At 30.5% G+C, this 12,258-nt stretch overlaps 1 protein-coding gene across 3 annotated transcripts in view; it reads left to right on the top strand.

Moving 5' to 3' along the window:
- LOC108701391 (titin) overlaps window positions 1-12,258 on the top strand; it is a 234,891-nt gene that overhangs the window by 113,938 nt on the left and 108,695 nt on the right. For all 3 annotated transcript variants that reach the window (XM_041576219.1, XM_041576221.1, XM_041576220.1), the window contains 28 exons: window positions 154-222; window positions 1,260-1,343; window positions 1,499-1,579; window positions 1,886-1,963; window positions 2,327-2,410; window positions 2,571-2,654; window positions 2,898-2,960; window positions 4,175-4,249; window positions 4,338-4,400; window positions 4,795-4,875; window positions 4,974-5,042; window positions 5,140-5,211; window positions 5,308-5,382; window positions 5,468-5,539; window positions 6,640-6,711; window positions 6,808-6,882; window positions 6,968-7,039; window positions 8,141-8,212; window positions 8,309-8,383; window positions 8,469-8,540; window positions 9,648-9,719; window positions 9,816-9,890; window positions 9,976-10,047; window positions 11,322-11,405; window positions 11,614-11,697; window positions 11,785-11,868; window positions 11,967-12,050; window positions 12,134-12,220. In XM_041576219.1, the coding sequence (XP_041432153.1) occupies window positions 154-222; window positions 1,260-1,343; window positions 1,499-1,579; window positions 1,886-1,963; window positions 2,327-2,410; window positions 2,571-2,654; window positions 2,898-2,960; window positions 4,175-4,249; window positions 4,338-4,400; window positions 4,795-4,875; window positions 4,974-5,042; window positions 5,140-5,211; window positions 5,308-5,382; window positions 5,468-5,539; window positions 6,640-6,711; window positions 6,808-6,882; window positions 6,968-7,039; window positions 8,141-8,212; window positions 8,309-8,383; window positions 8,469-8,540; window positions 9,648-9,719; window positions 9,816-9,890; window positions 9,976-10,047; window positions 11,322-11,405; window positions 11,614-11,697; window positions 11,785-11,868; window positions 11,967-12,050; window positions 12,134-12,220 (2,130 nt within the window). The remainder of the gene's footprint in view (window positions 1-153; window positions 223-1,259; window positions 1,344-1,498; window positions 1,580-1,885; window positions 1,964-2,326; window positions 2,411-2,570; window positions 2,655-2,897; window positions 2,961-4,174; window positions 4,250-4,337; window positions 4,401-4,794; window positions 4,876-4,973; window positions 5,043-5,139; window positions 5,212-5,307; window positions 5,383-5,467; window positions 5,540-6,639; window positions 6,712-6,807; window positions 6,883-6,967; window positions 7,040-8,140; window positions 8,213-8,308; window positions 8,384-8,468; window positions 8,541-9,647; window positions 9,720-9,815; window positions 9,891-9,975; window positions 10,048-11,321; window positions 11,406-11,613; window positions 11,698-11,784; window positions 11,869-11,966; window positions 12,051-12,133; window positions 12,221-12,258) is intronic.

Raw genomic sequence — 12,258 nt, 5'->3', positions numbered from 1 at the left:
TCTTCATACATCAGCATTTTAATTGTGTCCTTAAAATTGAGAAAGAGAAGTTCCATTCTTTCTTTCACAGCTTTATATTTGTTGAATTGTCTTTTACTTGACATTGTAATGCTTTGGACATTTTAGTTGCTAAAAATCCCAATATCTTTAAAGTTTCCAAGGGCATTAAGAGAACTGTTCCTGAAGAAGAACCAGCAACAATTGAAATAGCACCAGCTAAAGGTATACAGTTAATTTAAATGTTTCCTTTAATATCTCAAGTTTGTTTCATGGATAATTTTTACTTCATTGGCTTAAAAAAGCATTTTAATGTTACGTGAGAACTTATTGTCTTAAAAGAATATAACTTACTGACATTTTTACCTTTATAATCAGCAACTATATTAATCCATATTGTTGGAAAGGCCTTTACTGTAAACTGAAAATTAAAAACAATCCATCATGGATGGAGTCTATGGTGTCTCATTCATAGGCAATCACAGAACAAATGTTTTTTTATTTTTAGCAAGGCTCACTGGTTTTTGGGACTAATTCATGTGCCTCGTGTAATTATTTAGGTAGAAATAATAGACTGATTGGATTATAAATAAAAATCTAAATATATATATATTGTAATAACAATAATGCATTAACTATTTTAAAAACTTTAAGAATGGAATATATTCACTTTAAATATATGTTTTAACTCTTTAACCACAAGCATAACTGCTGGTAAAAGGTTACAGAGTTGAAGCTATATAAATTTAATTTTCCACATGTCATCCAAATGTTACTTCTGGTGGTAAAAGGAATAAACTTTTAATACATTTAATTTTTCAGAATATATTTATAATCTATTAGCACTGATATACAGTATAGCTTTTAATTTTTTTCTTTAAAATAGGTAGAGATAGATGATAGATACTTTTTCTATACATTTATAATATAATAGCACTGATCTAGCTTTTCAGATGCCTTTTAAAATAGGTAAAGATAGATAAATAGATTTGTTTATTTTTTCATTATATATTTATAATATAAAAAGGTTTCTATAAAATAGGTAAAGATTGCTAGATAGATAGATAGATAGATAGATAAATAGATAGATAGATAGATAGATAGATAGATAGATAGATAGATAGATAGATGATAAAATGTTTAAATAAACTAAGAGATAACAATTGATAGTTGTATGTTGGCAATGTGTTTTGTGCTTTGAAATTGTCACTCTTAAAACCCCTTCTTAACAAATTCCAACCAACCCATAATGTTTCTTAAAGTGCCTGAAAAGCCAAAGAAAGCAGTAGCAGAAGAAAAAGCACCAACTCTTGTTAAGAAGACTGATGAGGCACCTACTCCTAGAGGTATATAAGCACCTTACCAAAAATTGAACTGGAAATTTATGGTGTTCTCTGAACAATTAAACCTTACGTTCTTCTACTAGATTTCTATAAACCAGTGCTTATTCAGAGCCTTTTTTGTACCCTAAACCACTGTCTTACTGTTTCTTATTTTAAAGTACCAGAAGTGCTAAAACGAGTAGCCCCTGAAGAAAAAGTACCTGTTGCTGTAACTAAGAAAGATGTGCCAGCAGCTAAAGGTAAACATCTTTGTAACAATCTTTTAAACGCCGGGTTAAATAAAATCTTATTCTTAATAGCATATTTGCTTATTAATATTCTTTTTTCTTATGTTCATCTTAACATGTGTCTATAATATATTACTTATGTTATTTGATGCTTTCATGTCCAGAAAAAAATCTTTTATATCTTTAGATGTGTGAAATTATCTATAAGTGTTTATGTATTGGCACGTGTTGTGTCATTGGCATGTGTTGTGTCATTTTCATGTTAACACTTTTGAGCCTGCAAGATTATTCTTATAAATACATGTGATATCTTTAAAGTTCCTGATGTGCCCAAAAAAGTAGAAGAAAAAGTAAAAGTTCCCCCTGCTAAGCAAGAGGAAGCCCCACCACCAAAAGGTATATTACAGTTTTCTTATGTATGATAGACCCTACATTCTTAATTTATGTTTTCTTTGTATTGTCGACTTTTATTAATGTGTATATATGTTTTTGTGTAATAATTGTCCTTCATATAGAGAAGCCTTAAATGTGTTTGATTGTATACCTATTAATATCTATATTCTAAATATTAAAGAGCTTCCCAAAAAAATCAATAACTCACGAAACACTTTTTATTTCAGTTATATATGTTCAAATCCTCTTAGATTTTATTATATACTAATATTGTAGAAAAAAAATTTTTTTACCTAGACGAACTTCTTGAAAGCATGTATTAGGCATTCAAGTTTTTTTTTTTTTTTTTAAAAAAATGTTTTAAAGTGCCTGAATTAAGAAAGAAGCCAGTTTCTGAAGAGAAGATCTCTGTTCCCACCCCTAAAAAACAAGAGGCTCCATCCGCCAAAGGTATAGCCTTTATAATATTAGAGAGATTTTTTTCTACTTAAGTAGAATATACAATGTAACCTTGTTACTTTGTATTACATTTTCTGCATTTGATGCATTTTCATTGTAAATTTTACAAATATACTTCAAAGATCTTACCATTTTAAAAACATTTTTAAAGTACCTGAGCAACATAAGAGAACTGTCCCAGAGGAAAAGGCACCAGTGGCCCTTCCTAAAAAAGAGCAAGCACCTACAGCCAAAGGTACAAATTTTATAGAAAACTTGTCCATGTAATAGAATGTTATTTTATACTCTATGTATAAAGTTTCTCCTAGTGTTTGTCAATTCTTGATGTATGTGCTAAGTCTTACCGTGTCTTATACGTTCTGTGTAATTATTTTGCATGTGTCCTTTGTTGGTGGTTTCACTGTTCTTTCCAATGTTTCTTATGAAATTGGCTTGTAAGCAATTTCACACTCTTATAAAAATGTGCCATTCTTTAAAGTGCCAGAAGCACCAAAGAAAATCACTACTGAAGAAAAAATGCTGACTGTGCCACCTCAGAAAGGTATATAGTATTTATGAACATAAGCAATGTCAGGGATGTCTTGTTTTCATTGTATGTGTAAATAATTTAATTTGGGATATTAGGTATTTAGGATATGTGGTTAAAGATGATATAGAAATGGCCCCAGATTTTGGTGCATTTCTATAATTATCTACTGTTAGGGGGCTATTTACTAAAATTCTAATTTATTTCATTTTTTTATTAAACTAAGCACAACCAAACTCCCATCTATGATTTTATCTTATTTATCAATAAAATAATTTGAAAAAGTCAGGTTTGGGAAAAAACTCCATAAAATCAAGCAAAAACATTTCCAGATTTGAGGACAGAATCGCTAGATTTTTAAGGGTTAGCACCCGAAAACCACAAGTTTTTCAGATTATAGGACAAAGCCCAGTGCAGATCACGATATCTTCAAATTATAAAAGGGACATCTGCCATTGACTTCTACATGACCTCGATAGGTTTGAGATGGTGGCTTTTCAGATTCAGACTTTTAGCAGCTTCAGGGTATAATAAATTTCTAAAATTTGAGTTTTTGTCTAAAAATCCTTGACCAGAAAAAATCGAGGTTTAGTAAATATCCCCTTTAAAGTACAGTCATATACTATTTCAAATGGTATATAGAGCTAGAAAAACTAAATCCCAGATTAAATAAAACGTTTAATGTATGTCATTTTTCTCTGTTTGAAAATTTTCCAAAAAAGGAGATTAGTATACAGTATATACAGCGTATATCATAATGACAATTTGACAAGAAGACATAGAACAAAAGTTTTGGGGGGGGGCAATAAGAAAATGCAACAGTTTATAGTGTACAATATTTTCCATGCGCCACACAAAAGAAATTATTTGCTTGACCAAACAAAGAATTACCAAAAGTAACAAGGACCATCTTTATACTATCCTTTTACTAACATCTTTAATGGTCTGCAATTTTGCCTACTTTAAATGTTTTTCTAAACAGAATTTTGAATACTCTGCAGCATTTTGGCATATCTGATTTAAGATGCATATTGTATGTATTAACTTTAATACAATGTCAAGGTCATTTCCCCTGGACCAAGCAAGGAAAAAATATTTGAGAATTCACTCTTTTTACTTAGCATAGCATACATATGGCACAGGTTTTAGTAAAGTACCATGTACAACATATACAAAGTATAATTTTCAGTTTATTTCAGTGTATTAAAGTACACACAATATTTTTTAAGTACCAGAGACCCCTAAGAAAGCTGCTCTTGAAAAGAAAGTTCGGGTTATACCCAAGAAACCTGAAGATGTGGAAGGTACAAAGACCTTTTACTGCATATTTGTTTTAATTTCCCTGTATCATATATGTTATAAAATCTTAACGTATGACTAATATCTTTAAAGTACCAGTTGCAGAAGAAATCATACCCGAAGTTTCCAAAAAAGAAATTGCACCACAAGTGAAAGGTATAATTTATTTAATATGTTTAATGGCAGTACTCAGTGTGAAGTTACTAAACATGAGCATATTTCATTAGTCTGCAACCAAAATATGTTATGCCTCCAAGTTTTATTTGAGGCAGAGATATACATGCTAGTTTTTTAAGCTAAAAAGGCAATTTCTACTTTTTTCATAACATCCAGCAAATATTTTCATAACTATTAAATGCTATCATTTTAGTTATAGTGAAAAGGCTTTATGATTTTATGTGCATGTTGTATACTGGAATACATTTTCCAGATTCTCTTTTTTGTTATCTGTATCATAGATACAGTGCAGTGCATATTATATTTGCATATATGTTTGCTTTAATGCTGTTGAAACTTGCAAAGCTCTTAAACAAAACTAATATCTTTAAAGTGACCGAAGAGATTGCATTTGTGATAAAAGAAAAAGAATTGCCTTCCATGGTGGATAAGAAACATGTTCCACCAAAGAAAGGTTAGCTGCAACTACCTTTTATTAAAATGTCTTATGTTTCTTGTGTTTTGTTGTGTTGCTAGTATCATATTTCTAAACATTTACTAATATCTTCAAAGTACCTAAGATACTTCAAGAAGTAGAAGAAAAGGTGATACATGACGCTTATAAAGTAGAGGTCCCGCAAGGTACATTGCCTTGTTAACAGTACTCTACTTTCAGAAACATACATTTGTTTTTTACTTGTTACATTAACACTAATCATGTACTAATATCTTGACGCAGCAACAAAATATCCTTCAGAAGAGGAAATTCAGTTCATGGACCCTAAAAGACAAATAGCACCAACTACTGAAGGTATAATGCAATATGACAGTAAACATGTAGTAGATACTAACATAATATGTCTAAGCAAAACTCTAAAGTACTACTGGATTTTCTTTTATGTACCAGAATTACCAAAAAGAAAAAGAGCAGAAAAAGCATATAGTACAACAATCAGAGAAGAAGAAAGTGACTTTACGAAAGGTACATTATCATAATTATTGGCTGCATACTGCTGTCAAAACCATCTAGTTAAGGAGATAATAACTTAAAACTCATATCTTTTAAGCAGCTCATATACCTGTACTGGAAGAAAAATTACCAGTGAAAATTCCACAAAAAGCCATGGCTCCCAGAGAAGGTATATTTATATTATGGGCTATATGATTCAGTTATTAATATTTCCAAATATGTAAATCTGTATGCAAAAGAACTTTAAAAAAAAAAAAAACAGAGGTGACCAAAAAAAATTCTCTTATAAAAAACACATTTTCCTCACCTGGCAGGTTATAGGTATAAAATAACAATGTAAAGCTGCCAAAACACTAAATTAAGTAAAGAAACGGTTGTTACAATAAATATTTCCATATAGGAAAATATTTTTCCCTTACAATGAAGGTTATAAGCTTCTGGAATTACTCTTAAAATATTAGTAACAAAACTCACCCAGTATTAGTAACAAAACTCAGTATGTGATGAAGCTATAATGGCAAAACTATTAGCCTAGTTAATATTGTATTTTCTTATTTAGCTTTGCATATCATAAGTGACACAAATCATTAAAAATACCAACAATACCAATTAAAAAGATTCTTCAATAATAAAAGATGTTTGTTATTATATTTTTTAAAAGTATTGTTACAAAATCAAAGTAAACTGGTTTAATAGGCTTAGGGGCAGATTTATCAAGGGTCGAATTTCAAAGGTTAAAAACCCCTCGAATTCGACCCTCGAAGTATAATCCTTCTAATTCGATTTAGCGCAAAAGCTTTGATCGAACGATTTTAAGCAATCGATCGAAGGATTTTTATTAGATCAAAATAAACTTAGAAAAGTGCTGGGGAAGGTCCCTATCGGCTAACATTGGACTTCGGTAGCTTTAATCTGGCGAAGTATGAAGTCGAAGTTTTTTTTAAAGAGACAGTACTTTGATTATTGAATGGTCGAATGGTCAAACGATTTTTAATTCGAAACGTTCGAATCATTCAATTTGATCGAATTGGTCTAATTCAATCGAATTTGATTGAATCGAATGTTTCGAACGTTTCGAAGTAAAAATACTAATATCTTCAAAGTACCTAAGATACTTCAAGAAGTAGAAGAAAAGGTGATACATGACGCTTATAAAGTAGAGGTCCCCCAAGGTATATTGCCTTGTTAACAGTACTCTACTTTCAGAAACATACATTTGTTTTTTACTTGTTACATTAACACTAATCATGTACTAATATCTTGACGCAGCAACAAAATATCCTTCAGAAGAGGAAATTCAGTTCATGGACCCTAAAAGACAAATAGCACCAACTACTGAAGGTATAATGCAATACGACAGTAAACATGTAGTAGATACTAACATAATATGTTTAAGCAAAACTCTTAAGTACTACTGGATTTTCTTTTATGTACCAGAATTACCAAAAAGAAAAAGAGCAGAAAAAGCATATAGTACAACAATCAGAGAAGAAGAAAGTGACTTTACGAAAGGTACATTATCATAATTATTGGCTGCATACTGCTGTCAAAACCATCTAGTTAAGGAGATAATAACTTAAAACTCATATCTTTTAAGCAGCTCATATACCTGTACTGGAAGAAAAATTACCTGTGAAAATTCCACAAAAAGCCATGGCTCCCAGAGAAGGTATATTTATATTATGGGCTATATGCTTCAGTTATTAATATTTCCAAATATGTAAATCTGTAAGCAAAAAAACTTTAAAAAAAAAAACAGAGGTGACCAAAAAAAATTCTCTTAAAAAAACACATTTTCCTTACCTGGCAGGTTATAGGTATAAAATAACAATGTAAAGCTGCCAAAACACTAAATTAAGTAAAGAAACGGTTGTTACAATAAATAATTCCATGTAGGAAAATATCTTTCCCTTACAATGAAGGTTATAAGCTTCTGGAATTACTCTTAAAATATTAGTAACAAAACTCACCCAATATTAGTAACAAAACTCGGTATCTGATGTAGCTATAATGGCAAAACTATTAGACTAGTTAATATTGTATTTTCTTATTTAGCTTTGCATATCATAAGTGACACAAATCATTCAAAATACCAACAATACCAATTTAAAAGATTCTTCAAACATAAAAGATGTTTGTTATTATATTTTTTAAAAGAATTGTTTCAAAATCAAAGTAAACTGGTTTAATAGGCTTAGGGGCAGATTTATCAAGGGTCGAATTTTGAGGGTTAAAAAACCCTCGAATTCGACCCTCGAAGTAAAATCCTTCTAATTCAATTTAGCGCAAAAGCTTTGATCGAAAGATTCGAATGATTTTAAGCGATCGATGGAAGGATTTTTATTAGATCAAAATAAACTTAGAAAAGTGCTGGGGAAGGTCCCTATCAGCTAACATTAGACTTCGGTAGCTTTAATCTGGCGACGTATGAAGTCAAAGTTTTTTTTTTAAGAGACCGTACTTTTATTATTGAATGGTCGAATGGTCAAACGATTTTTACTTCGAAACGTTCGAATCATTCGATCGAATTGGTCTGATTCAATCGAATTCGATCGGATCAAATGATTCGAACATTTCGAAGTAAAAATACTAATATCTTCAAAGTACCTAAGATACTTCAAGAAGTAGAAGAAAAGGTGATACATGACGTTTATAAAGTAGAGGTCCCCCAAGGTATATTGCCTTGTTAACAGTACTCTACTTTCAGAAACATACATTTGTTTTTTACTTGTTATATTAACACTAATCATGTACTAATATCTTGACGCAGCAACAAAATATCCTTCAGAAGAGGAAATTCAGTTCATGGACCCTAAAAGACAAATAGCACCAACTACTGAAGGTATAATGCAATACGACAGTAAACATGTAGTAGATACTAACATAATATGTCTAAGCAAAACTCTAAAGTACTACTGGATTTTCTTTTATGTACCAGAATTACCAAAAAGAAAAAGAGCAGAAAAAGCATATAGTACAACAATCAGAGAAGAAGAAAGTGACTTTACGAAAGGTACATTATCATAATTATTGGCTGCATACTGCTGTCAAAACCATCTAGTTAAGGAAATAATAACTTAAAACTCATATCTTTTAAGCAGCTCATATACCTGTACTGGAAGAAAAATTACCTGTGAAAATTCCACAAAAAGCCATGGCTCCCAGAGAAGGTATATTTATATTATGGGTTATATGCTTCAGTTATTAATATTTCCAAATATGTAAATCTGTAAGCAAAAAAACTTTAAAAAAAAAAAACAGAGGTGACCAAAAAAAATTCTCTTATAAAAAACACATTTTCCTTACCTGGCAGGTTATAGGTATAAAATAACAATGTAAAGCTGCCAAAACACTAAATTAAGTAAAGAAACGGTTGTTACAATAAATATTTCCATGTAGGAAAATATCTTTCCCTTACAATGAAGGTTATAAGCTTCTGGAATTACTCTTAAAATATTAGTAACTACACTCACCCAATATTAGTAACAAAACTCAGTATCTGATGTAGCTATAATGGCAAAACTATTAGACTAGTTAATATTGTATTTTCTTATTTAGCTTTGCATATCATAAGTGACACAAATCATTCAAAATACCAACAATACCAATTTAAAAGATTCTTCAAACATAAAAGATGTTTGTTATTATATTTTTTAAAAGAATTGTTTCAAAATCAAAGTAAACTGGTTTAATAGGCTTAGGGGCAGATTTATCAAGGGTCGAATTTTGAGGGTTAAAAAACCCTCGAATTCGACCCTCGAAGTAAAATCCTTCTAATTCGATTTAGCGCAAAAACTTTGATCGAAAGATTCGAATGATTTTAAGCGATCGATCGAAGGATTTTTATTAGATCAAAATAAACTTAGAAAAGTGCTGGGGAAGGTCCCTATTGGCTAACATTGGACTTCGGTAGCTTTAATCTGGTGAAGTATGAAGTCAAAGTTTTTTTTAAAGAGACAGTACTTTGATTATCGAATGGTCGAATAGTCAAACGATTTTTACTTCGAAACGTTCGAATCATTCGATTCGATCGAATTGGTCGAATATGATCGAATTCGATCGAATCGAATGAATCGAACGTTTCGAGGTAAAAATACTAATATCTTCAAAGTACCTAAGATACTTCAAGAAGTAGAAGAAAAGGTGATACATGACGTTTATAAAGTAGAGGTCCCCCAAGGTACATTGCCTTGTTAACAGTACTCTACTTTCAGAAACATACATTTGTTTTGTACTTGTTACATTAACACTAATCATGTACTAATATCTTGACGCAGCAACAAAATATCCTTCAGAAGAGGAAATTCAGTTCATGGACCCTAAAAGACAAATACCACCAACTACTGAAGGTATAATGCAATACGACAGTAAACATGTAGTAGATACTAACATAATATGTCTAAGCAAAACTCTAAAGTACTACTGGATTTTCTTTTATGTACCAGAATTACCAAAAAGAAAAAGAGCAGAAAAAGCATATAGTACAACAATCAGAGAAGAAGAAAGTTACTTTACGAAAGGTACATTATCATAATTATTGGCTGCATACTGCTGTCAAAACCATCTAGTTAAGGAGATAATAACTTAAAACTCATATCTTTTAAGCAGCTCATATACCTGTACTGGAAGAAAAATTACCTGTGAAAATTCCACAAAAAGCCATGGCTCCCAGAGAAGGTATATTTATATTATGTGCTATATGCTTCAGTTATTAATATTTCCAAATATGTAAATCTGTAAGCAAAAGAACTTTTAAAAAAAAAAACAGAGGTGACCGAAAAAAAATCTCTTTTAACACTAAATTAAGTAAAGAAACAGTTATCACAATAAATATTTCCACGTAGGAAATATTTTTCCCTTACAATGAAGGTTATAAGCTTCTGGAATTACTCTTAAAATATATGTAACAAAACTCACCCAGTATTAGTAACTAAACTCAGTTTATGATGTAGCTATAATGGCAAAACTATTAGCCTAGTTAATATTGTATTTTCTTATTGAGCTTTGCTTATATGTGACACAAATCATTCAAAATACCAACAATACCAATTAAAAAGATTCTTCAAACATAAAAGATGTTTGTTATATTTTTGAAAAGAATTGTTACAAAATCAAAGTAAACTGGTTTAATAGGCTTAGGGGCAGATTTATCAAGGGTCGAATTTCAAGGGTTAAAAAGTAAAATCCTTCTAATTTGATTTAGCGCAAAAGCTTAGTTAAAACGATTCAAACGATTTTAAGCGATCGATCGAAGGATTTTTATTCGATCAAAATAAACTTAGAAAAGTGCTGGGGAAGGTCCCTATTGGCTAACATTGGACTTCGGTAGCTTTAATCTGGCGAAGTATGTAGTCAAAGTTTTTTTTTAAAGAGACAGTACTTCGATTATCGAATGGTCGAATGGTCAAACGATTTTTACTTCAAAACGTTCGAATCGATTGAATTAGACCAATCTGATGGTCAAAGTACCCAAAAAAATACTTCGAAAAAATTTTTATTCTAACTATTCACTCAAGCTTAGTAAATCTGCCTCTTAATATTTAGTCCATATTTAGTATAAAAAAACTGACTGCATATGTTGTAGGTTTGGCTTATTTAGAAATATTTTGAAAGCAGGTAAGATTCCAAATTAGTAACCAAAACAAAAACTAGCTATAAATATACTTAATGCTTTTGCAGAAATTAAAATACAAATAAGTGATGATTAGTGATGAGTGAAATTTGTCTCAGAGTTTTGCCTTGAAAATTACGCCCATAGATTCTAATGGGTGAAATATAAATTGTTGCACGTCAAAAACAATTTAGCCGTTTGGCAAATTTTTGATGAATCGAAATAGGTCAGATTCATTCATCACTAGTTGTTATTTTAATGAAAAAGAAGAAAATGGCCCCTATGTAAGCTGTATTAATTGAATTATTGTTTTTTAAAAACCCCTACTAATATCTTAAAGAACCAGAAACTGCAAGAAGATTTGTGCCAGAAGAAAAAATACAGATTGTGGACCAAATAATTGAAGTCATATCATCTGAAGAAGGTATAATAGTATATAAAAATATTTTATAAAAGATTCCAAAACTAGTAACCAAAACAAAAACTAGCTATAAATATACTTAATGCATTTGCTGTTGCTGAAATTAAAATACAAATAAGTTATTTTAATGAAAAAGAAAAAAAATGCCCCATGTAAACTGTACTAATTGAGTTATTGTTTTTTTAATACACCCCTACTAATATCTTTAAAGAACCAGAAACTGCAAGGAGATTTGTGGCAGAAGAAAAAATACAGATTGTGGAGCAAACAATTGAAGTCATATCATCTGAAGAAGGTATAATAGTTAGGACCTTGTAATTGTAACTGTTGAATCAATGACATGGAGATTTATTATACTAAAACAACACTAATATCTTTAAAGAAGTGGAGATCTTGGAGAGCCAGATTCCAGAACAAACACAATATTTTGCTGTTTTGAAAAAAGAAGCTATTGAAACTGTTGAAGGTAATTCATTGTCTGAGTCATCACCATCTCTCTCATAATAAATGTCACATTCATTACCAAAATACATACTCATCAAAACTAATATTTTTTTTGATTAGTAGGGGAGGTTCAAAAAAGATCAGCTCAAGAAATTAGTGTTACCATTGCCACAGCTAAAGGAGATGTTGTTTCTCCAAGAAAAGGTACTGTATATCAGTATTAATTATTTAGACATGGTTGAGGCATGATTTAGAGAGATATTAAAACAAAACAAATATCTTTAAAGCAGTCCAAGAAATGACAGTCCAAGAAGGCCAAGATGAAAAACGACATATTTCTGCACACAAACGAGAAGTTATTTCTCCTGTAGAAGGTAAATCATTATCTATATTTTTAGATTATTCAGACTCT

This window comes from Xenopus laevis, chromosome 9_10L (genome assembly GCF_017654675.1).
Source record: "Xenopus laevis strain J_2021 chromosome 9_10L, Xenopus_laevis_v10.1, whole genome shotgun sequence".
In the NCBI taxonomy this organism is placed as follows: domain Eukaryota; kingdom Metazoa; phylum Chordata; class Amphibia; order Anura; family Pipidae; genus Xenopus; species Xenopus laevis.
Note: the sequence above shows the minus strand (reverse complement) of the source record. Positions and strands in the feature narration are given on the sequence as shown.